At 44.7% G+C, this 26722-nt stretch overlaps 2 protein-coding genes across 4 annotated transcripts in view; both read left to right on the forward strand.

The window, feature by feature from the left end:
• LOC133341277 (uncharacterized) lies at window positions 1-23644 on the forward strand. Its single transcript, XM_061549782.1, has 4 exons — window positions 1-296; window positions 14365-14498; window positions 16105-16194; window positions 17097-23644. Exons 1-4 carry the CDS (start codon window positions 164-166, stop codon window positions 23640-23642), a joined length of 6903 nt encoding a protein of 2300 aa, XP_061405766.1. The 5' UTR covers window positions 1-163; the 3' UTR covers window positions 23643-23644.
• Window positions 23644-26722, forward strand: part of LOC133341278 (transport and Golgi organization protein 1 homolog) — a 35724-nt gene continuing 32645 nt past the window's right edge. For all 3 annotated transcript variants that reach the window (XM_061549783.1, XM_061549784.1, XM_061549786.1), the window contains exon 1: window positions 23644-26111. In XM_061549783.1, coding sequence (XP_061405767.1) covers window positions 23645-26111 — 2467 coding nt within the window. In that variant the 5' untranslated portion in view covers window position 23644. The remainder of the gene's footprint in view (window positions 26112-26722) is intronic.

Raw genomic sequence — 26722 nt, forward strand, 5'->3', positions numbered from 1 at the left:
GTGTGTGTGGCACGCTAGTTGGGGTGGGTGGTGTGTGGAAGCCGAGTTGCTGGGTGACTCTTAAAGGGATGTTTCTCTCCTGAAACGCATTATTTTTATTTTCTTTCTTGCTCGCTCCATCTTCTAAACCACAAAGTCGACGAGCAAGCAACAGGATTACGGCATGGTGGCCCTCTCGCCTCTCTGCATCGCTTTCGCGTTAGCGGCGGCGGTGTGCGGAGGAGAAGAAGGGACACGTGGAGGTGACGAGCAGCTGTTGTCCGACATCAAGGTGTGCGGGGATGAAGACTGCAGCAGTAAGTTGCAAAGGTGTCGCTTTGTGTCCGGGACGAACCACTGAGATCTCTGTTCGCGCTCGAAGCTACAGTGAGCACACGCGGTTAGCAATCCGTGGAGACTCAAGTGTGATGATGTACATCGCAAGAGATAGAGAGAGAGACAACATAGGGAGAACTCACAAACGTAGACCCACAAATACACGTGGAGACCCACAGAGGTTACGAGATTGTGGCCACACAACCACGCTTCGTCAAAGTTAAAAACCCTCACTGCGGTCAGCGTTGATGATTGGCATCTAACCCCCCTTGAAAGTGTTTTGCCATCACTCCGAATAGAAGTCATAGACGATGTATACATTCGACACAGACACACGCTACGACTTTCACTTGGCACTGGCTTTCACACGACAGCTCTCGATCCATACCACACACACCACCCCCCCCCCCCGCATTGGATAACAATTCACACGTGTGATGATACAAATTAGTTTATATTACAGGAGGCTTTGATCGTAGGAGCAGTGATGATGAGAATCCTGTTACAGGTGTTTGTTTAATGGTGGAGGGAATACACAAACCTGTCAACCCCTTATCAGTGCCTAACTTATTACAGATCAATTCAGACCGTATTAGTCAGCCCGTGTCATTATAAATATCAACGTTCATCCTACATAGACCCATCACAAAGCAGAAACACAAACAATCAGATAAAACAAATGCTTTGTCCGTGTTGAAACGACTAAGTCGTGTTGAACCTGAAAATTTAATTTCCCTGTACAATAATACGAGGTGAGCCGTATGGGTTTACAGGTATGATAGTGTAGTGTATACTAGTGTAGTGTATAGTAGTTGAGTATATAGTGTATATTAGTGTAGTGTATAATAGTGTATAATGTGTATAGTAATGTAGTATATGGTATATAATCGTGTATAGTAGGGTATAGTGTAGTGGATAGTAGGGTATAGTAATGTATACAGTAATAGTTTCTAGTAGTGTATAGAAGGGTTTAGTAGTGTATAGTCTAGTGTATAGTCTAGTGTATATTAGTGTAGTATATAGTGTATAGTAGGTATAGTAGGGTATTATATAGTGTATTGTATACTAGTGTATAATAGTGTCTAGTGTATAGTAGTGTAGTTTATGGTGTATACTCTTGTATAGTAGTGTAAGGTATAGTAGTGTATAGTGTAGTGTATAGTATAGTGTATCGTAGGGTATCGTAGTGTATAGTAGTATATAGTGTAGTGTATAGTAGTGTATCGTAGTGTATATATTTAATCGCCAGTTTCGCCTTAACGAGTGGTGTGTTGAATGAGTGCCACAGACTTTCGTTATCACGGTGGCTTTATGGATGTGTATCGTCTTGTCTATCTCACTCAGTAGCTTCTTTAACAAGTGTGATGCCAAGGCCAATTAAGGTCCTTTTAATAAAGGAAACACCCCAATAGGTTTGTGTGCTCAAGTTTTGATGTGGATGTGCCTGTAGACAGCTGAAAGTCTTACACGTTAACGTAGCTACAGATCTTGCCACGACACCACTTTCACATTTACAAATACGACGTGTTTCATACGATTTCATGTCAACGTTGACATGTAGTAGCCAAGGGCTGCGTGGCATCGATTGTGGTGTTGTAGTTGTTTTAATCTTTTCCCTATCGCCACGTGTTTGTTCCTTGTGCAAGAGAAGCTGTTTGCAAGCCGTCACCTGAATACGATTTAGACGACGTCCTTGGAATACGTAAGGAATCGTAGCACTAATTGCAGCACTTTTAAAGTTTATTTTATAAAAAAAAAGTTTTGTTAGACTGTACACGCCGTGTACTGTACACAAAACGCACTGTATACACAATGTACTGTATGTACAGTGAATACAGTGCACTGTACGTACAGTACTGTACACGTTCGTGTTGAGTTTTGTAATGGAGGCTCATGCCTCCTCCTCTGTGTTCAGTCGTGGTGTTTGACCATACTTCACCACCTCTGTCAGTGTTTGTTGGTGAAAGGGCTGGAGGTGGTGGTGGGGGGGGAGGTTACGGCAGGACCCTGTTGAGTTATCACTCGACGCTGATGTTCGCCGTGGCAGGGAATCGAACTCGGGTGCGAAGGATTCGTAGCGCGGGTGTGCGCTAACGCGTGCGCCACCGCTCCTCCGCACGAGTTACACGTCGGCGACGCGACGTGGTCATCGCACGCGCGCCCTCTTCCTGGCAAAGACAAAGGTCCCCCGTGTAGCCTGCCACAGAGAGTTGGGGCAAGTGCTGTTAGCATGTATAACCTTGTGAAGGCCGGCACGGAAACACATGGGGTGGCCAGAACCACGCCCGGCCACCTTTGTCTCCCCAGTGGCGATGTTTCAACAACACCAGATACTCATTTGAGGCTGAGTCGTCCTAGGGGAGGCCAAAGGACCGGTTCAGATAATCGTCGCCGGTGTTGGCCGTGAGTAGGAACTGGGTCAGCGCGCTGACCAGTACACTACCACTCCCCACACACGCACACGCGTGATGCCCTGGGATGCCCAGGCTTAACTTGTAGAACACACGACTTGACAACAATTCACGCTCACTGCAAGGTATCAAGTCTGCATTCACCACACGCGCATTGTCCTTGAATCTGAACGACGGTACACGAGAGACAGCCGTTTCTGTGGCCTCGTCTCAACAGTGTTGGACCAGAGAACGCCAACAGGCGAATTCTACAAAGGTAATTCAAATATCAAAGCATTACTACTGGCTCGGGTTGAGCAGTTGTAGATAGACTCCCATGGTGAACTTGACTACCATGGTGAAATGGACTCCCATGGTGAACTGGACTCTCATGGTGAACTTGACTCCCATGGTGAACTGGACTAACGTGGTGAACTGGACTAACGTGGTGAACTGGACTCTCATGGTGAACTGTACTCTCATGGTGAACTGGACTCCCATGGTGAACTGGACTAACGTGGTGAACTGGACTCTCATGGTGAACTGTACTCTCATGGTGAACTGGACTCCCATGGTGAACTGTACTCTCATGGTGAACTGGACTCCCATGGTGAACTGGACTAACGTGGTGAACTGGACTCTCATGGTGAACTGTACTCTCATGGTGAACTGGACTCCCATGGTGAACTGGACTCTCATGGTGAACTTGACTCCCATGGTGAACTGGACTAACGTGGTGAACTGGACTCTCATGGTGAACTGTACTCTCATGGTGAACTGGACTCCCATGGTGAACTGTACTCTCATGGTGAACTGGACTCCCGTGGTGAACTGGACTCCCATGGTAAACTGGACTCCCGTGGTGAACTGGACTCCTATGGTAAACTGGACTCCCATGGTGAACTGGACTCCCATGGTGAACTGGACTCTCATGTTGAACTGTACTCCCATGGTGAACTGAACTTCTATGGTGAACTGAACTTCCATGGTAAACTTGACTCCCATGGTGATCTCGACTTCAATGGTGATCTGGACTCCCATGGTAAACTGGACTCCCATGGTGAACTGGACTCCCATGGTAAACTGGACTCCCATGGTGAACTGGACTCCCATGGTAAACTGGACTCCCGTGGTGAACTGTACTCCCATGGTGAACTGGACTCCCATGGTAAACTGGACTCCCATGGTGAACTGGACTCCCATGGTGAACTGGACTCTCATGTTGAACTGTACTCCCATGGTGAACTGAACTTCTATGGTGAACTGAACTTCCATGGTAAACTTGACTCCCATGGTGATCTCGACTTCAATGGTGAACTGAACTCCCATGGTGAATTGGACTCCCATGGTGAACTGAACTCCCATGGTGAACTGGACTCCCATGGTGAACTTGACCCCTGTGGTGAACTGAACTCCCAATGGTCAGGAGTCAGCAAACAAAATAATTGTGTAAAAAAAAGATTTTAAGAGCCCCAATGCAGTGTGTGGTGAATCCGAGACGGTGTGGTCCTTAATAAATAACACCACGAAGCAGCAGTCATTAAAGAGCCACCCCACGAGAGTCGGAGGCACAAGGTGCCGACCCCTTGGCCCTATACAGATTGTTGATTAGATTTAACACCTGATTTGGGTTTCGAACTGGGAACCTTCCGATTTTCAATCATAAAGCATCGTCAAAATGTCATATTTAGAGCCCTTTGTCGTGCAACTGCCAGGTGAATGGTTTCCCCACGCCATGTCAGCCGTGAGGGTTATTTGGTCATACTTCCCCATTCTGGTGAGTGTGCGGGTTTGGTGAAGGGGGCCACCCAGGGCGGGGACACACATCGCTTTCCACGAATGTTGGCCATGGTCGGGAATCGAACTTGGGTAGCCAGATTTAGAGTGCCACTGTGCCACTGCTAAATTCTACAATAGAAATTTAATGGAAAAGTCACATTGTCATATTCTTAGATGTGATTTCGAATATAACAAACCGTGGCAATGGTGGTTTAATATTATATGTTAATCTGGTTTACTTTTAATCCTCTTAAGTACTGGACGAGCAATAATCCCACCGACAGTTGTATATTGCGTTGTGTCATCGAAACAGGTTGTGCATGCACATTAGACTGTGGAAGGAATGGGCACAGTGATTCCGTGAAACACCATTGAATTTACAAAATTACGCTTCCAAATTTGTCCAAGGAGGACAATTAATTGGCATATTTATTGTTTTCAGGTAATAGAAGGTCAATCTGTGACTAACCATTCTTAAGTAACCACCACAGCCACCAAACATTACCAATGAACGAATGCATTAAGGTCCTCTTCATACTGACTCCACCAAAATATATCCTTGTTTATCTTCTTAACAAGTCGTGAATGTAATACCGGTACTTTGAGTTACGTCTGTTTCTTCATGCTTAACAATCTCTTCAAACATTGCAACCAAGTTGGACGACTTAAAATGACTGTGGCAGTGGTGACCGGGTGACCCAGCGGGTCCGAGCACTGAGCTGCCATCCCGGAGAGCCTGGATTTTAATCCGCGCGGTCACACGTGATTCAACCGCGTTCTTAAGCCTCCGGAGTTCATGGTCTCCGCCCAGTCAACATGATGCATTACGTTTGGGTGTTTTAATACAGTGATATTTCAGCCCGGAGTATGAGAAGTATCAACTGTACTGCCATACAATGAACATCTCTGCATAAAATTTCGATTTAAAGCTTTCGTGACTGCAGGGATTCATATTCTTGGTTCTTTCGGTAAAGTCATGTAGAAGGGAAATAATAAAATACTAAATAAAACTATACAATTCTCACGACGTTTCGATTGCAACACAAGCAATCATCATCAGGTGTGAAACCCACAGCAAGAAAATTTGAAATAAAAAAAATATTGCTGTGGTTTTCACACCTGATGATGATTGCTTGTGTTGCAATCGAAGCGTCGTGAGAATTGTATACTTTAATTTTTATTATTGATTATTTCCCTTCTACGTTCCCTTAGTGCAGGCAATTAGCTCACGTTTGAAGGCAGTGCTGTGATCACTCCTTCCATGGGCTGTTCTGTAACACAGAGTTAATGTGCTGCTCGGCCAGAGTTCTATTGTTCTTTCACATGATGACTAGCAGAAGTACCCGGCGTTGCCCGGGTGAAAAATATATTTCTTAATAACCTTACATATATACACAGATGGGCTGCTACCCCTGCCTCCCCCCCCCCCCAGCCACGATCTCCTCGGCCGCTGTGCAGTAATATGTACGGCCTATAGTGTGGTGGGGTGTCGAGGCCTAGTACCGTGCAGAGCCTCCGGCCTCGCCTAGATTGCCCACACCCACACGGCTGAGGCTGGGTATTGGGGCCGTTACCCCCCCCCCCCCCCCAGTACAATAATACTGTCTAATCGCTATAATTTTATTATCTACCGACCCTATAATAGTAATTGCACACATTGGGGTGGGGGGGGGGAGTGAAGGGGGAGTGAAGAGGACGTGAAACTTTGATTAATTTACCTCAGAGTCGCGTGTTAATGCGTGCGCATATTTTTAACGGGAATTAAAAATGGCGTCCACCCCGCAGCAAATGCGTCGCTACCCGTTGCCAGGGGCAACTGCCGTGGAAAACCAAACGGACCAATCGTGTCTCGCAAATCCCTCACATTTCGTCCAATGAAACTGCGTATGGTCCGGCGACACACAGACAGACAGACAGATTTGCGATTTTATATATATAGATAACACAATTGTAAAAAATAAACATTGGAATACAATATTAGGTAGAAAAATGTACTTGCAGCTAGAATATGCCAGGGAATATCCATTGGTAGGCACATAGCTGCCAGGTAGAGTCCTATTTGCGAACACAAAGCAATACACTGCTCTGTTAGAGTCTATCAATATTGATGCCTTTATCTCATTGCATGCTGCTGATAACACGATGTTAATCCAATCGTGGATAAAACTGTTTTTTTGTTTCGTTACCATAACGCTTTAATGCCTCATCCTGTGATGCCCCAGGTAATAAACACGAAAACAATACACAAATAGAAAACAAACTATTGTAGAGCTCTTGCTGTACTGCCTTGTTACCTTTCAGACAATGGATCCAGCCGTGTACTCCATGAATTATCCACCAACTCTGCTGCCAAGTCACTGGATTGCAGGCTTGTGCCACTTGCAGTTGGCAGATTGAAGATTAATAATGCAAAAGCAAGCCGTGGTTAGGGATAGACGAGGTGTTGTGAGCTGTTTCTACACTTAATTTGCTATAATTCAAGGAGACAGTGGAAGTACACGTTGGGCCCTTTGCCGTGTAGCTCAGAGGAGCTTTGCCTCTAGACATTTTGAAATCCTTTCATCGCATTCTGAACGTATTCGTCGTCTAATTGTACGAGCATCCCAAGATGCTGTCAAGCTAAGGCAGGGCGAATTTCAAAGTAGGCTTTGTTTTTAACTGTCACCTATAAAACAGTGAGCATGCATTTTAATCAAGGTGGCGATGCAATTCGCGTGACTCAACCATCTCTGAATTATTCCAGTAGCAACTTCAGTCGCAATGCACGCGCACACACACCTTGACTGCTCTGTTTCCTCACTCATTATTCAAACCCTAGGAATACTGAACATTTTTACTGAATATTGTCAATGCAAAATTAGATTTAGCTCATCTTGGGTTGCCCATGGTAAGGTTTTAAAAGCACTCGTGAAAGTGATTTAAAAAAATGTTTTTCAATCATTCTGCATCTTATGCTTATGTTCTAGCGTGTACAGTGTAAGCTTACAGCACTTGCCCCAATAGTCTGTCAACGGCTATACGGGGGATCTTTTTCTTTGACAGTGTAAGCTGTGTACGTCGACTAGTAAATAATAGGATCATGTGTTCCTAATCACCAGGTGGTTTCTTCCTTTCAGTAAAACATTTTGTATAGACCCATTTAAGTGGATATAAAAACAAATCTTTTACAATTTGGGCCTGGTGAAGTGGTTTTCTGTGCGGCACAGGTAGACATTAGTTTGCTGTTTGGTGTCATGTTTACAGTGGGAGCGGGACTGGTAGTAATTGACTGTATCAGGATGCAGACAGTGTGTACAAAAGTCAATTCAAAGAAGTGTTCCTTCTCAAACAAGCGCTGTCTGACGCTCATCTCCCTTGGTGGGCCTGCGCTCGTGATGGAAATTCCATATTTCTATGGTCGGGGCCAGTATATATACCTACAGCAACGGCTGTAGATTTCCCACTAAATTGTTTTCTCTACCCCATAATGATGATGATGATGTGCTGAGTGGGTTCTATCCTGGACTACTTACCCATCTCGATGTATCTCCTATCACTTGGCAAAATCATCCCTCGCTTCAAGATTGACGGTAACTTCTGTGCTGATGACACCCAGATCTTAAGCGCCATCGACGCCACAATCCAAACTTCACTGTCCGGTCTGAGATCCCACATTGATGTGGTCTCATCTTGCATTATTGTTTGTAACTTTTGGCTAAATGATGGCAATACTTAAGGCCTCCTCATCGATAGATATATAGTAGACTCCTATTTGAGCGTGCCCCCCCTAAACTCTGTTGACGTTACACTTGCAAAGAGTGCTTGAAACATTGTGAGTCCATTGATCTTGAGCTTTCATCCTCTATCCACATATGGCAACTCGACATGACCTAATATCTCCGGCTACGCAACATCTCCCGCGTCCACTGCTTCCTCTCCCCAGCTCCAACCAAGACCCTCGCCCAACCCTTCCTTATCACATCTCAGATGGCGACTGTAAAACTGTCCTTGATCGCCTCCCCAAATCCGCCACTCCAAAACTGCAGATGATAAAAAAAGCGGCTGTAACACTCGCCAACCGTGCCTGTAAATGTGACCATATCACCACAATACTGCAATCCCTCCACTGGCTACCGATACAATCTCAAAACAATTTCAATATCTCACTATTCATAAGATCCTCCAAGGACTCACCCCTGCCTGCCTCTACCCTCTCATCTAACCCTACTCCCCTGCAAAGACAAAGATCTCCCGTGTAGCGAAGTGCTGTTAGCGAGCACCTATGAAGGCCGGCACGGTACACGAGGGGGTGGGTGGCCAACACCATGCCCGACCGCCTTTGTCTCCCCAGTGGTGGTGTTTTTACACACCGCACCAGGTACTCATTTGAGGCTGAGTCGATCTAGGAGAGGCCCAGGACGGGTTCAGATAATTAATCGTCACCGGTGTTGGCCGTGAGCGGGAATCGAACCTGACACACACTCCATCCAGCAACCAAGGGTTTGTCGGCGCCAGCGTCAATTTTCGCTCAGCGGGAGGTCGCTCCTTCTCTTCTTGCCGCTTCCAAGTTCTGGCATTTCCTTTCCTCAGCCTCCCGTGCTGTTTACGCCATGCCCCGGTTGAATTACCTACTTTTTTCTATTTAAAATAATATTATTTCCTTTTTTGCCTGTGATGCGTGTCAAACTCTTTTTATGCGGTTGCATTTGGATGCGATATAAAATCCAAACTGTAATGTACAGTCGACCTCTTGCTGGAATTTGAGCTCGCAACCTTCTCATTTTGAGTTAAACGCTCTGACACAGTGCACACCCAAGCCCCAACTATACACCAGAACGCCTGCATGTATGTGTTTAATGCAGTACATTATGGAATGCACACGTTTGATGATGCCACATTGGTAGTAGGCTTACTAGGCAAATCACTCGGAATGCACCATCCATATCCCGTCGTATCGGAAGATAAGCATGCCTCAGCCTGGTTTGTGCTTGGATGCGTTACCAGCAGGGATGGGATGTTATAGGCTCCTGTGGGGCTACCTTGTCACTTGCGGGCAGTGCCACAAAATCCATTATTGTATTGCACTATTCTACCACTGCTGTGCTCTCTGCCTTAATCAACCTGTACTGACCGGTGTGATGAAGTGCGGTCACATATCATTTCCTCGACCCGCACACGGCGTAGCGAGGCCCTCATCCAGCAGTGGATTTGCCAAGAGGGCTGTGCATGTGCAGCGCGTGTGCGTTAGTAGTACGCTACCGTGCAGTGGCCTTGTTGTGGGGAATGCTCGAGTGGACTATTTTTTTTAATAACCGCATCGGTAAATTTTTCAAGCGTCACCGTCGTAGGTGTGGTTCCACCAGGCGTGTGACATCACCTGCAGCGTGGTGCCACGGTGGGACTGACACGTTGGCACCTGGGAGAACAGCGCACTCCTCTGTGCTGCGTGGCGTTTGAGTGACGGCTGGGTGCACAGGGTGGAGTGGGTGATGTGGAAGTGGTTGACAAATGTGGACATTGCAGCGAATTCTACCAGTGTGCCTGCCTCGTTACGGCAACGGTACTTGTTTAAGAAAGCAATTATTCGTTCTAGAAATGGAATAAGAATGACTGACACTGGTCTCATGTGGGTGATCGAGCGAACAGAAACCCAAAAAGTTTCTGTATCGAAAACCTAGTTTAGATATTTTTAACAAGGCTGGTGGCAAGTGCTGTTCAAAATAGTCCTGGGGTGTCACCTTCACCAACCTGCACCGACCAGCGTGGTGAAGTATGGTTAAGCAACCCCATATGACTCACTCTGTATGGGGAGACCTTCATGCAGAAGTGGATTGACAAAGGGCTGTAATTAAATCATTATGGTTTTCACGTGAATAATTAAAGTGAGAATGAATTTGGCATATCAGCCTGTGTGTTTAAGTTGCGCGTTTGCTCAGTCATATAAAGTTTCCAACTTGAGAGATTATCAACGTACTTTGAGTGCTACTTTGTAGAACGATGACTGTGGTTCTCCATTTGGCCTTGCCACAGAAACGTTGAATTTTTACCACTTCCACTTTAGGCGATGAGCAATGGTCTGCACTCATTTAAGTCCCGTCGATACCTCGATCGAGGGCGTTGTTCTGTCGTGAGTCTGAAAGTTTAACGTCTGTCATTTGTATAAAAAAAAGTCTGAGTCAGCATACGCCTGTGTTAGGCGGTACAATTTACTTGTAGTATTTCCATGGAGGCTGCATGTCACCTTCAATTAAATGAACTGAATAAAAACTCACAACCTTTAGCATGCGCCTCCAGTGCTATTTTTTCGTACCTGTACACTGCGTTTTTTGTTCTTTGATCCACAGTTAATTAACTTGTTTGTTTATGCCTGAGGGAGTGTGGGAATAAGAATACTTAATACTGAAGTTCAAATAAAACTATAAAATTGGACCTTTTGTCAGTATCAAAGTATGAAAAAATAAGAATAGGTTTTACCATAGGTATATAAATGCCCTGTTATTACATTGTCTTTGTCCTGTTCATCTTTTGGCGTTCTCTGGTCTGACACTGGTGAGACTAGGCCATAAAGAAGACTGTCTCTGGTGTCGGACAATCAGTTTCAAAGACAATGCATCTATTATCAGAGCATGTTTTTGTTTGCATGTTCACCACAAGTACGCGTGGTTAATGCAGACGTGATTCCTTGAAAAAAAAATTCGATTTGGTGTTTTAACATCTTAACACCTGTTTTATTGCCAGAAAGGGCAAACCCTATTCTTGTTTTTTCAAAACTATAAGAGCTAAAACTATTTTTATTTTAGCAGGTAAATAGCTCTTTGTCAGAAACGGCCTGGCGACAAATAATAGTCTTTGGTTATTTCGTTAAAGTTACGTAGATGAAAAATAAAAATAAATTTAAAAAAAGAAAAATTATTTTCACTTTTTTATTTTCACCTACGTGGTCTACCGAAAGAACCAAAGCGTATGGATCCTTGCAGTCACGAAAACTTCAAATCCAGGACAAATAATAGCTCAACGAAGTGGCCAAATAGTCTAAATGCGTGATGTTGATTCTAAATGTGAAGGGAAAAACCGGAGGACCCGGAGAAAAATCCACACAACCACGGGGAGAACATTCCAAATATACAGGTGTCAAGGTCAGGATTGAACCCACGACCACCTGCATACCAGGCAAGGTAGTTAACATCTTGCCACTGTGGCGAGATGTTAACTATTGACAATTCCAATCACCGATTCTCTCATGTTTATTTAGTAGACATTCTATGAAACATTGAGAGTCCAGTATTTGCCTCTGTATTATTGCTATATAAATGCCTGTCTAATTATACACAAGACAGGCACAAAGGTCCCCCGAGAATAGCCTTGACCGACTGTAGGGACACGTGCTGTGAGCGAGCACCTATGAAGGCCGGCAGGGCACACACGAGGGGGTGGGTGGCCTGAACATGCGTGTCTTCAGTTAATTCCCAACCATTGTGTACAAGATTGCTTTCCACACACAATACATCACGTATATATACTCTTAATACGGTGGTGCAGGGGTTGGCGCAGTGCACTATGAACCTAACAACCAGGTGTTGATTCCCGGCCACGGCTATAACACCTGTGGCATGAGATATGTCAACCTGTCCTGGCACGCTGCCACCCCTTCTCCTACCTGCCCTGACCAGAGAGGTGATGTATGGCCGAACAAACTTTCATGGCCAGAATGTACGGAAATGCCCTCATCCAGCAGTGAAATGATAAAAGGCTCTTTAAGTTTTCCTCGAATACGGCGCTACCGAACAAGTTGCGCTGTCGATGTGAGCGTGTTGGCAGCAATGGCTATAGCTCTTTCACTTGACTACTGGCTAGAAATGAAAGTGCCTTTTACCACCTCTTTGAATGGAGTAGCTCTAAAACTGTACTTCCATCTCGGCAGCGAGCGTTCCGACCAACGCTCGATCGCCCGTTTTTAGTTTCCGCAGATATCACTTTTCCTGCATGCCCACTCGGGGTGGGGGTCGGTGGGGGGGAGGCCTCTCATCGGTTCCTTCCCAGCGATGAAATATAAAGGACGAACGGCAGCAGCTGGCGCGGCCGTGTCGAGCACACCGCGACGAGATGCCGGAGGCCCGCAACTGAGAGCCCTCTGCTCCTGCGCAGCTCGTTACGAGTGGCTTTTTTAAATGATTACTTTTCATTATTCCGCTGTTTAACCCCCGGGAAAGCCTCACCCGGGAGCGTAGTCGTGGCATCTCGCCATACGTGTGGCGATGACCCTCATTCACCGTGTAACGGTGCATCCACGTAGATTGCCGCTGGGCAGTGGTGCCGTGAGAACAATCCGGCGACCTTTGGATTGTGTGCAAGCCATTCCACCGCGGCAGCGAAAATTAAAGCAGACGGAAATTGGACGAGTGGTTTGTTTTATTTTTTGGTCTGCCGCAATTTCTCCTGTATCGCACAAACTGGTGCTGTTTTTATCGTGCTCTTGATGTGCAGTCTTGTTGCCAACATCAATAACGGCCGCTTTTACACATCCAGTGTGTGCTTTTCCAAAGTGCAGCTGCTGATTGTGTTTATTGACGCACTTTATACTGTACAAATATTGCCTTATCTCACTCAAGCGGATATGCCAATGGCTGGATAGATAGGAAGGTTGAAGCGGTACACTTGAAGTACACACACATTCCTTCGTTTGTGTGCACAGCTGGCAGAGACTGATTTTTTCTCTTCTTCTTTTGTACACTATTAGGCATTGTTAAACTAACGCTATGGCCACATCACACGTAATGCACCCGATCTCATCCATCTGAAGCTGGTTAGTGATTGGGTGAGCGACCGTCATGCATTCATCATCATTACGATCCATGGGCAGGTAACCCGTAGTTGGTGTCTCACTGCACGTTTTTTTTATTTGTTTCCACGATCCTTGTGCCAATACGCTGTCACCAATCTCTTGCGATGTCGTCGTCAAGAAGCCATTCTCAGTTTGGTCTTCCTCTCTTTCTGGTGCGTTCCATTTTCCGAACAGCAACGCTTGAAAAAAATGTCCTCTTGTTGTCCATCCCACATACGTGTCCGTATAGTGCCAGTTTCCTGCTCATCGCTGTCTGCATCGTCAGGTTGTCTTCCTGTGTGTGCAACCTTTTTCTAGCCCCAAAGAGTGACGTTGATGCACCGTCATGCATTACAGGTTTGTTTATAGGCTGTGGCGGTTACGAGGTGGGCAGCAGAGGACCGTGCGGCTTGGCGAAAAACACCACGGGAATCGATTTAGCCCCCATGAGAAACGCTTTGCAACTTGCAGCTGCCCTCGAAATTATTTTATTAGCGCCCAAATAGCATTACGCTTGGAGCCACACGAGATGGCGCGATGCATCGTGATGTCACTGTCGACTAGCACGAGGACAAATGCTCTTGGTGAAGTCGTGGATTGTCGAGGTGGCTCAGCGGGGTTGAGCGAGGTCACAAGTTTAAATCCTGGTTGGGGGGGGGGGTTGGCTCAACCCACCATCTCTCCGGGGTCGATAACATAGTTACCTTTTTTAGATATCATAGATTTGGCCCCGCCAATAAGAACAGGGAATTTCCACTGCTGGCTCAGGTTTGGTCCACAAGAGATCAGCACTACCTCAATGCCCATTTCAGCAGGAAATCGCTGTTATCTGAAATTTTGTATGTGTATAGCTAGCACTGGGCTGCTCCAGTTGCTCGGTCTGTTTTGGAGTGTGCCCACGTCCCGTGCCCCATGCCTGTGCCCCTTGCCCGTGCCCCATGCCCGTGCCCGTGCCCCATGCCCGTGCCCCATGCCCGTGCCCCATGCCCCATGTCCCGTGCCCCATGCCCTTGCCCCATGCCCTTGCCCCATGCCCGTGCCCATGCTCATACCCTCCCTGTGGCCTCCCCGTGGCTGCAGTGTGGCTCTACAAGGTGGAGGCAGTGCGCGACTACGACGCACCCGACTGCCACTTTGTGAGCTTCCGTACGGGGGACGTGCTCTACGTCTACCACATGCTGGCCGGCCGGAGGGACGACCTGTGGGCCGGATCGGTACGCCAACACGTGCATGCACACACACGGCAACGCGTGCACACACACGCGCTCCAACACGTACGCAATTTAACACTTGCTAACAGACACGCCAACACGTATATCGCGCAACACGCGCTGACGCATAGATGAACCAACATGCACGCGCACACCAGCACACACACACCAATACACACACACACGTCAACACACACACACCAATATATACACAAGCCAACAAATGCTAACACAGACACGCTAACACATGCACACACACCTGCCAACACACACAAGCCAAGAAAGACGAGCCGACACGCACAAACCAATACGTGTTTACACACAGACTTGCAAACACCCCCCCCCAGATGTACATACGCCAACACGTGCGAGCACTCAAACAAGCTAACACGCGGACAAGCGAACACCCCAACAGGCTCATAGAGGGTAAGACACAAACGTGGCCAACATGCACGCCATGTGCAAGCAGGCACTTCCTGCACATCTGGTGATGATTAGTAGAAATGCATCTATGTATATAAATGAAGACCTTAATCTGTATGTCCCGAAAGCCTATCGGGTACTTCCCGACAAGGTAGAATGCTAAAGTTTGGTACTTGGGTAGCTTTTAGGATACAAACAACAGGGCAAATTAGAAAATCTGAGAATTTTTTATTTTGAAGCCCCCAAATTTCGATTTTAAGTGCCCCATGAACATTTTGTGCGTGTCATTCAGAAACCGTTCAAAATATAATATTGCGGGTTTTCTTTTGATAAAGCGTTAATCAGCAAATAAAATGAAATCGAGAATATTTTTTGTAATTTATTGCTTTTTTGAAATGTATGGTTCAAGCAGGTTTGAACGAAAAAAAATACACATTTTATTGTGTTCAAATCTGAATATTTCAAAAAACGGTAAAAGATAGGAAAGCTTTCCCTCATAGAGTATTAAGTTAATAAATGTTTGTTCTTTCTAGTGAAAAAATTATGGAGTCTTTAAATTGAGCGTTTTCTGACGGATACGTCTTTAAAGTCGAATTGAAACGTCAACAATTTTAGTTTTTTCACGGAAATGTTTTATTTTGGAGTAGTTGTTAGTGGTCTGATCGTAGATAAAATTGTCAAAAATCATATCAGGTTAATTATTATATTTATTGAAAACTTTTGCCTGGCGAAGACAGGCGTTAGGAACTAGTTAAAATATTTGCATACCCTGGATACTTGTGAACGAGATGTTCCACCCTAAGATGCTTTATTTATTTATTTTAGGCTCGATAGTTTTATGACAAAATTCGTGTAATTTACCCTCCACCACCTGACACAGATGGTCACGTTTATAAACATCTGTACATGCCAACGCGTTGGTCAAATTCTGACCCAAAAAAGTCTCCTCGTTGGTGGCTTTAGACTATTCACGACTGATTTCAGCATCGTCATTTGACGACGTTTCGCTCAAAATACAAAGATATGAAATATTTAAAAAAATCTGGACTGTGTGGGGGATTGCCTTGCACTGGAGTTTAGAAAGCCTCGGTACCGGCGATCCAATCCGTCTTGCTCAGGCACTCGTGATGGCATCTATTGTACCTTTAGGGGTTTGCCCAGCGATACGCTTTTTTGTGTTTTCCAGGCCGGATTGCAGTTTGGATATTTTCCTAAAGATGCTGTGAAGGTTATTTTTAAAGAGCCATCGGCCAAAGAAATTAAGAAACCCACCAAGGTAACAAACATTTCTTTACTTGAAACGGTTATAATGGTGTGAGTGTGTATGTACGTGTTCCTTACCCACCTGTGGAAACTACCAAATACCTTCTGTTCAAAGACTTGGGAACGTCCTGTTGTGAATTTTGTATAATTCTCCAACATGAAGTACCATTGCATACGATAGAAAACGTGGATACTTACTCATGTGTGTGGATAATGCTTAAACTCTAGCACAAATATTCCACGAAGAAACCTTATTTTCTGTACTGCTACCTCCTTAAATGACGCTAAAAGGCGCAATCATCATGACCATTGTCTCTGTCCGTTGATCATGTACCTCTGTGTAACAAGTAATTGATTAAGAAATTCAAATACATCCTTACACTTTGATTGTCTGTTATTAAATGGTCAGTAGCTTGCAAGCTAGATGTGTAATTAGTTGGTACCATCTGCAGTGGTAAAGCAAGTTTTTTTTTGATGTATAAAACCATGGGATGGATGATTGGAGTTGTAGGTGAATGCTGGTGCAGTGGTTAGAACTCTGCGCTATGAACCCGATGAGTTAGATTCACAGCCATGAGTAACTTCTGTGGTGAGTAATATCAGAATCCATCCCTGGTACCTCCCCCTCATCAGTCCTTCCTAACGAGCTTGGTAAGGTATGGTCCTTACTGACCAGGTGGTGAAGTATGGTCAAACAACACTCAGGACCGACATGATGTCGGGAGGGGGAGACTTTTAGCAATGGTTTAACAAAGGGATTACGTTATTAATTAATTATTAACGATTATTAATGTATTGGTACTATAAAGACATTATTACTACCTACGTTTTGCAATGATTCATGGACTAATGCCGACTATTTTGAAAAAAATTTTAAGTGATTTGTAGTACATTAATTCAAGTTATCCGTTGCAGTTTACAGATTTCATGTGCCTACCATCCAGTCATCAGAACGCAAAAACATCTGATGATGAAAGTCATGGAAATGATGATCTCCACACGGGAGATGTGGAGCCCACTTTACCTCAAGTTAAAGCTAGCGGTTCAGAAAACCAAATGCCTACAGTACCAAATGAAGAAGAAAATATTTCAAAAGAACACCAGGTGAGCAGAGATACAAGGACTGAAAAAGATAGCAACATGAAGTCCCCTGAAGGAGATGGAAGAGTGGTAACACCACAGGGACAGCCGTCTAACGTTGACGGTGATGGGAAGCCCTTACCAGTCTTAGCCTCTCATCCTAAAGCCAGTGAAGAAAAAAATGATTCTGAAATCGCTAGCGATCCTGAAGTTGACGCAGCTTTGTTTACAGCAAAACATTCTGAAATCGGACAAGGAACCTTAAATGTGGAATCCCCAAGGGAAGCCACATCTGTATCAAACTCATATGCAATTCAAAAGGATGTAGATGCACTTGCATTGAAAGAAGATAACTTGTTTAGCATCGAGAGTTACGAAGATGAAATGACTCCTGAAGACGATGCCTCAAGCGACCTGCCAGAGCTGCAGATCCTATTAACGGAACAAGTCTCGGCGGTCAGTTTCGTTGAACAGCTCCCGACCGAGTTGGTGAAACATGACGAACATGTGACAAATGAGCGAGAAGTGACAGAGCAGGTCACACACGCATTGAATGAAGGGGAAGAATATAAAGACTTAGCCACATCGGATGGACATGTATTGACTGGGGAGGTGAAACGGAGCAGAGCAAAATTAAAAGATTCGCCAGCAGTGTCTGACTCGACAATGACACACGGCCGTGATACATTTTCTCAAGAAGACATATTTCTTGCTAAATTCAACATTGCGAATGCCGAGGAACAAACTTTAAAAACGGATCCTGTTTCGGAAGAAATTAAAGAGGGGAAAGATAAAAATGTTGATTCCCCCAAAATAATTGTTGGAACGGCAGTCACAGACGGGCAGGATTCTGGTGGCAATGACAGAGACCAAGTCTCAACAGAAGCATCATCAGATGCTGGGGACATCGAAGGTGGTAATGACCTCAGGAGGCCTAAACCTGCTCGTAATGATGAGGCTGCAGAAATGTTCACTAAAAATCAGGGTGACGGAATTGCCAGGGAAGATAATGAAAGACCTCTCCAAAATGAAATCCCACTTCCCTTGCCTTCAACGGACATTGGAAAAGACACATTGGAATCCGAAGAAGATGATTTGATTCACATGGAGACTCATGAGGATGAGAATACATTTGTAGAAAATGCTCAAAATGACCTTCCAGAGCGGCAGATCCGTCTAACAGAGCAAATCTCCAAAGCTAAGCCCAGCGAACTGCTCGACACTGAATTGATGGACACTGTCAAAGATCAGGTAGGCAGTGTCAATGTCACTGCACAGGCGACAGACTTGTTAGCTGATGGTGAGAATTACGTGAAGCCTGTAAAGTGGGACAAACACATATTTGGCAGTGATGTGCAACAAAAAGCTTCCAAGTTCAAATCCTCACCAGATGATTCTGACGACTCGGACGCAGAAGCAAAGTCACATTTGGTAGTGGCAGGCAAAGATGATGCAACTTCCAGTGAAGCAGCTTACCTTGTTAAATTTACAATATCTGGAAATGCTCTCAACCCTGAGCTGAAAAGCACAGATGATGGCGTTGTGACCAAAGACTTAGATTCCGTAAATCGAAACCGTGATGGCGATGAGGACATTTTACAATTTCCTTTGAAAGAAATGCCAGGTGATCGCCACCATAAATCATCTGGTTCCAATTTGGAAAGGGACATAGGTGGCAATAAGTTTGCAGGCGAGGTTCACGATGTTACAGAACTTTTGAATATAAGCCCCGAATTGGAAACAAACGTTGTTGCCGAGGCCTCATCAATAAACACTCAGCACTTTGATGTGGAAAAAGCAGCACAACTGAAGGACAATGGATCTGAAATCAATGATAAGCCTCATGCAGGAGTAAAATACGAACCTGTAAACGATAAGTCCGAGGTGATCTTGGAGAACAAGGATGTGGCTGAGAAGGTGATGAATAAAGATCGAATGAAGGATGGCACCCTTGAATTTGACAGTAATGTGGAGACCAAGAAGGCTCTTGGAAAGCGGAGCGTGGAACCAGCAGCTGAAGAGCTAATGGTGCTAACAGCCTCCAGTAACTCGGCAAAGGACAAAGAGGGAGGGTCAGAGGTCACGTCCCAAGTGGAGAGAACAGAACCACAATTGCAAGCCTCCTCACAAGATGTTGAGAAAGTGGACCTGAATGTGGATGTTAACTTGGAACATCTGGTGGAATATCCGGTGACCAATATATCAGAGGCGGCCATTGAGGAGACGGGCAAGTTACCAGAGATGCAGGAAAAGCTAATGGAGCCAAAAGAACTAGTGCAAGATGTGAACGCGGAGGGCAAGCAGGAGGACCGTGTTGGTGATTCTCAAGCAGTGAATGCGTCTCTGCTTATGGAAGCCAATGCACCATCACAAAGGAAAGATGGAGATCTCGAACTGGAAGAAGGAGAGGCCAGCGATGCAAATAAGTTGTCGATAGAGACTCCTATGCCAATGGAGTCAGGAATGAAGGAGGTAGTTGATCAACGTGATGAGCAGGGAAAGGATCTTCATGCAGGAGTGAAAAGTGATGAAGAGGCTTCTGATCTTAAGGTGGAAGCCATGGTTGTAGATGACAAGAAAGCCATAGACATTCCGACGACTTTAGATTTAAATAAAATTGATGCTACCTCAGAGAAGATGGAACAGAATACAACTTTGGAAAATAACTTGGAGATGGGTAAGGATATTGGAAACGCTACATTAAATGTGGATAAGGGTCTGGGTGTAGTTGACAAGAAAGATAAAGAATCTCTGGTGCCTATAGATGTAAATAAACTGGATGCTACCTCGGAGAAAGTGGTGCAGAGAACAACTTTGGAAAATAACTTGGAGGTGGATGAGAATATTGAAAACATTACATTAAACGTGAGCAAAAGCCTGGATGGAGATGTTAGAGCTGTAGTCGGGGACACCTTTGAGGAAAATAAAATTGGAGATGATGTGCATTTAGAGAAGCTTAACAAAGGTGAGGTGGATTCTTTGGTGGAAGCCACCATTGGAAATGGTAAAGAAATGGGGTATTTTAAGGAGATCAATCCTTTGTTCAAAGAAAGCGGTGATGATGTTAAACCATTAGCAGAAGATGAGCCACTCCAGGGCTCAATGAGGGAAACAACTGAAACCTTCACACCTCTGAACAGGCAGCATGCAAAAGCGGAGAGCAAATTGGCTGAGGGAAATAAAGTTCCGATGGGAGATCTAACGACCAAAGAAGATGTGACCAAAAACGAAATGACTGAACAAGTAAATGAGAAACTGCATGCAGAACGCTTGGCGATCGAGGACGCAGTCGCCAACGTTAATGTCGAGATCAGCAAAGCGTTGGCCGACGGTAATGTACAGCTAAAGACTGCCCTTGACAAGAAGTATATGGAGTTGAAAGAATCTAGAGCTGCGATGGATTCAAAGATGAAGAGCCCAAATGAAGAATTAACCGAGTCCAAAGGAGGAATGGAAAAGCGTGACGATTTAAGAGGTGTGTCGATGGAGAGGAGTCTGAAAGTGGAGAAAAAAGATTACACAAATTTAGTAAAGGTCAATTCAATCGAAGAAAATCTGAATACGATAGATGCTGAAAGTAAAACACCAACAGGCTCTATGGAGCCTATGAAAGAGACGGTTGATACAAATGGAACACAAGAAGAAAACAATGAGAAGAAAGGGCAAGCAATGGATGAGTCGGAGATAATGTCAACCAAACAAGCGAAGATTATCGACAAAGAGGTGTCAAATGATGATGCTTACCAGAGTTTGATCCATACAGATCCTTTGCATAAAGAGCTTCGTGAAAAAGTGTCTGAGGTTTCCAAAGAGCCGGTCAAGGAAGATGTGGACCCCCAGGGAATAGTCACAAAGAGAAATGAAGCCGCCAATGAACAACACTCTGATGTGAAGGACATGGACAAGGGTATTGCGGGCTTAATTTATTCTCAGGATGAGGAGCAGTTACTGATAAAGGAAGCCAAATCTCAGCTAATTTTCGAGCTGAAAAAGGCATTGACTGAGGGAGATGAAGGGCTCACGAAAGTGTTGGGTAAGGAAGATTCAGAAATAATGGACGCAGTCTCCAAAATAAACTTGGAGTTCAAGAATGCTCTCGTTGGTAACAATGGTGTAATTGCTGAAGCCTCACATGGTCACCATACACTTATGAACCCAGAAGTGAAGATTGTGGAAGATGTCAAATTAAATGAAGATTTGAAAGAGGCAGCTCTTGGATCGGAAGAATTGGAGAAAATAAATGAGACTGCACATTTGTTGAAAGATGTCAGTAAAAATGATGACCTAGATAAAGATAACATTAGAAAGAACAACGCTTCTTTGACAGAGGAAGATGCAAAGGCCGTGGTAGACACAGAGAAAGAGGGACCGAAGGAGAGTGGAATGCTTGAGCGAGAGAAACAAAACAAGTATGCGGAGAGTGAAAATGAGATAAGTGAAGCTAAAGGGAAGTTAATCTTAGCAATAAACAAGGTAATTGCAGGGGAAGATGAGAAGCTAAATGAAGCGCTCAAATCCGAATATCTGGAGATACGTGATGTGAAATCCGAGATGGATGTAAATGTCAACAAAAAACGGTTGGAACTCGACGACCGGGAGGGAAAAGATGCGAATGTGGAACCTGAGAATAACGAAAATTCATATGTTGCTAAATCTACTGTCGCAGATGAGAAGAATGGAATGCTTGAGCAGGAGAAACTAAGCAACTATGCGGAGGGTGAAAATGAGATCAGTAAAGCAAAAGAAAAGTTAATTTTAGCAGTAAATGAGGGAATTGCAGGGAAAGATAAGAAGCTACATGATGCACTCAATTCTGAATATCTTGAGATGCGTGACACTAAAGCTGAGATGGATTTAAATGTCAGTAAGAAACACTTGGAACTCGACGACCAGGAGGAAAAAGATGCGAATATGGAACCTGACAAGAACGAAAATTCATATGTTGCTAAACCCACTGTCGCAGATGAGAAGAATGGAATGCTTGAGCAGGAGAAACTAAGCAACTATGCGGAGGGTGAAAATGAGATCAGTAAAGCAAAAGAAAAGTTAATTTTAGCAGTAAATGAGGGAATTGCAGGGAAAGATGAGAAGCTACATGATGCACTCAATTCTGAATATCTGGAGATGCGTGACACTAAAGCTGAGGTGGATTTAAATGCAAATAAGAAACGCTTAGATCTTAACGACCGGGATGGAAAAGATGCGAATGTGGAACCTGAGAAGGAGGCAAATTCAGACGTGGCTAAACCAACTGCCGGAGAAGATCAGAGTGGAATGCTTGAGAGACTGAAAATAAACAACTTTGCAGTAGGTGAAAATGAGATAAGTGAAGCTAAAGGGAAGTTAATTTTAGCAATAAACAAGGGAATTGCAGGCGAAGATGAGAAGCTACATGATGCACTCAATTCTGAATATCTCGAGATGCGTGACGCTAAAGCCGAGATGGATGTAAATGTTAACAAGAAACGCTTTGAACTCGTTGACCGGGAGGAAAAAGATGTGAATGTGGAACTTGAGGAGGGAAATTCAGACGGGGCTAAACCAACTGTCACAGAAGTGCAAAGTGGAATGCTTAAACGACAGAAAGTAAACTATGCGGAGGATGAGAATGATATCAATGAAGCAAAAGACAAGTTAATTTTAGCAGTAAACAAGGGGATTTCAGGGGAAGATGAGAGGCTACATGATGCGCTAAATTATGAATATCTTGAGATGCGTGACGCTAAAGCCGAGATGGATTTAAATGTCAACAAGAAACGCTTTGATCTTAACGACCGGGAGGGAAAAGATGCGAATGTGGAACCTGAGAAGGAGGCAAATTCAGACGTGGCTAAACCAACTGCCGGAGAAGAGCAGAGTGGAATGCTTGAGCGACAGAAAGTAAACAATTTTGTAGGAGGTGAAAATGAGATTGGTGAAGCAAAAGACAAGTTGGTTTATACAATAAATAAGGCAATTTCAGGGGAAGACGAGAGGCTACATGATGCACTCAATTCTGAATATCTGGAGATGCGTGACGCTAAAGCCGAGATGGATGTAAATGTCAACAAGAAACGCTTGGAACTCGACGACCGGGAGGAAAAAGATGCGAATGTGGAACCTGAGGAGGACAATTCAGACGTGGCTAAACCCACTGTCACAGAAGTGCAAAGTGGAATGCCTAAACGACAGAAAGTAAACTATGCGGAGCATGAAAATGAGATCAGTAAAGCAAAAGACAAGTTAATTTTAGCAGTAAACAAGGGGATTTCAGGGGAAGATGAGAGGCTACATGATGCGCTAAATTCTGAATATCTTGAGATGCGTGACGCTAAAGCCGAGATGGATTTAAATGTCAACAAGAAACACTTGGACTCGACGGCCAGGAGGAAAAAGAAGTGAATATGGAACCTGAGGAGGAGGATTCAGACGCGGCTAAACCAACTGCTGCAGATGAGCAGAGTGGAATGCTTGAGCGGGAGAAACTAAGCAACTATGCGGAGGGTGAAAATGAGATCAGTAAAGCAAAAGAGAAGTTAATTTTAGCAGTAAATAAGGGGATTTCGGGGGAAGATGACAGGCTACATGATGCACTCAATTCTGAATATCTCGAGATACGTGACGCTAAAGCCGAGATGGATTTAAATGTCAACAAGAAACGCTTTGATCTTAACGACCGGGAGGGAAAAGATGTGAATGTGGAACCTGAGAAGGAGGCAAATTCAGACGTAGCTAAACCAACTGCCGGAGAAGAGCAGAGTGGAATGCTTGAGCGAGAGAAACAAAACAAGTATGCGGAGGGTAAAAATGAGATAAGCGAAGCTAAAGGGAAGTTAATCTTAGCAATAAACAAGGCAATTGCAGAGGAAGACGAGAGGCTACATGATGCGCTCAATTCTGAATATCTTGGAATACGTGAGGCTAAAGTTCAGATGGATTTAAATGTTGTCAAGAAACCCTTGGAACTTAACGACCATGGGGAAAAGGATATTGCACCGAAGTTGAAAGAAATTTTAGACAAAACTAAGCCCTCTGCCACAGAGAAAGTTACCGAAGGAAATGACAGTCATGAAGATGATGTAGCAGGCACACTGCAAAAGAAGGATGTAGCTCAAGATATTGAGATTCAGGAAGCCGCAGCCAGGGTGCGTTTAACAATGAAGAGAGCCTTGGCTGTTGATGTTCAAGTGTCACCTGCTGACTTTAAAGGTGATGTAGCCATACAAAAAGAAAAGTCTCAGCTAGATTCTGAGCTGGAGAACGCCTGGTACCAGGTGGATGACGACTTGAAGGATACAGAGGATTTAGATGATGGTGATGCAAACGATGAAGCTGAGCAGACCGTTGTGACAAAGGAACGTATTAAGGTGAGTATCTCTCAAAGCAAGCACGGGGCAGGGATAAAGGAGACACAACTGGAGAAAAACGCCGACCATGAAGAGGATCTGTCGGGAAAAGAGGGGTTGTCGGAAAAAGATGTGCCTATAAAGCAGTCTACTTTAGATGTTAAAATAAGAGAAGATTTGAAAATGGAACAATTGGCAAACAAGGCGGATCTAGAGATGCTCGCCGAGCAGGGAAATGAAAATGTGGTAAAAAGTGAGGATCTTGCTCGTGATGAGGAAGATAATGAGGAGCCTCAGGAGGAGGAGGAGGAGCAGGTGGATAAAGAGGAAGTGGACAAACTCAAAAAGAAAGATCTCAAAGGACGAGTAGAGTTGAACGATGATGAAGATTTTGAGGATACTGGGGAACTAGAGGAAGAAGAGACGGATCCTGAACCGGCTGATGAAGAATTATATTATTTGGATGATGAGGAACAGGAGGATCAAAAGCCTGTGGAAGAGGAGGAAGAAAAAGAGGAGGAAGATGAGGATAAACTAGAGGCCCCTGAAGATGAGGAAGTTAAAGCAGATGTATCTTCTTCGGTTAACGTTGCAGAGGATCATAAACAAATCGGTAATGCAAGTAATGACGATGGTGACGTTGAAAGCGATGACCCACTAAATGATTTCGATGAAGAACTTTATGATGACGATGAGAGTGATAGTCATCGTGTAGATGATAACATGACAAATGAAATGGATGACCTATCGGAGACTGAACTCCTTGAAGATGAAAATGCCCTTGCATTTGAAGTAGGTGATGATATCTACCTCAAAACTGATCATTCCAGAAGTGATGAGAATATCTCACAAATTACAACTGCAGAAGATGAAGTATACCCAGATGTTCTGGAACAGACGGATCTGGGAAATGAACAAAACGTGTCTGCAAAAGATAATATTATAAAGGAAGAAATTGAAACCCTGCTAGACGTAGATGATGCCCATGCTGACGAGAAGAGGAGAGTGCCCACGGGTAACTCCGACTCTGAAAACGATGAGTCTGAAGGTCCATCCCCAAAACCAGATGACGGCCCGCCCGAGTTTGAGCAGACAGTGGTGGAGGATTACTTGAGCGAGGAGCGCCAGTCTCGCTTGCGCCGGATTCTCAGGGAGACAAAGCTGAGCGCGCTGGAGGACCGGCTGCGTGCGTTCGAAGGGGATCTCGCCGACAGCAAGATGAGGGCAGAGGGCACGATGGAGGACGTCGAGAAGAGCCTGGACTCTGTGATGGACAGGCACGAGGGCAGGGTCCTGCAGTGGCTCCAGGAGGTACTGGAAGATATCGGCAAGCAGCATGAGGAGGCCGAAGAGGGACAGGACCTGGAGGAAGAGGAGGAGGAGTCTGAGGAGGCGTACGAGGAGCGGGTGGAGGTTTTCAATGACGTGCAGGATGTCGTCTTCGCCATGAGGAAGCGTTTCTCCATGAGCATGGAGAGTGTACCCATAGCTCCGGGGGCAAAGGTCAAGGTTAAAGTGGTTCAAGGTGAGATGACGCAGCACGCACGAGAGTTGCTGACCTTTAATCTCAGTTCCCCATAACGTATTTTCTGTTCTATTCAATCAAAACAATTCTGTCTTCTCTCACATCTTCCCATCAGTCTTGGCACAGTGGGAGCTCCCTCATCCCTGAATAATCTAGGGTCACATCGCCATTTTGACAAAACGGCCAAGACGTTTGGAAAGTTGGTCCATTTGGAAAACGCGCGGATGTTTCCATCGGTGTATTTCCATAAAAAAATCCTAGAAAAAGGATCAATCATCAAGATGAAAATCTGGCCCGATATTTGGTAAATACTTTAATGCAGGAATATATATATGGATATTCATTAGCTTGAACCCATTGCAATATTATGAACATTTTATGTTGCCATAAAGTATCGCTATACATTTGCACACTGAATCCAAATTAAACCATACTCTTGATATTTTTCGTGTCAGTTGTGTTAACTGATGCAATATTTAAAGTATGCATTCAAGCTAATTTCCAACCGAGGTGGATGGCTCGGAGGTTGGTGTCGAGCCTCTTGGCATTCATCGATGATTAAACTGAGTTCTTAAGTGTCCGTGAGTTGGAAACTTCGGATGCAAGCAGAG

The sequence above is a fragment of the Lethenteron reissneri genome, chromosome 11 (assembly GCF_015708825.2).
Source record: "Lethenteron reissneri isolate LAM-NWPU_2019-01 chromosome 11, ASM1570882v1, whole genome shotgun sequence".
Taxonomy (NCBI): Eukaryota; Metazoa; Chordata; class Hyperoartia; order Petromyzontiformes; family Petromyzontidae; genus Lethenteron; species Lethenteron reissneri.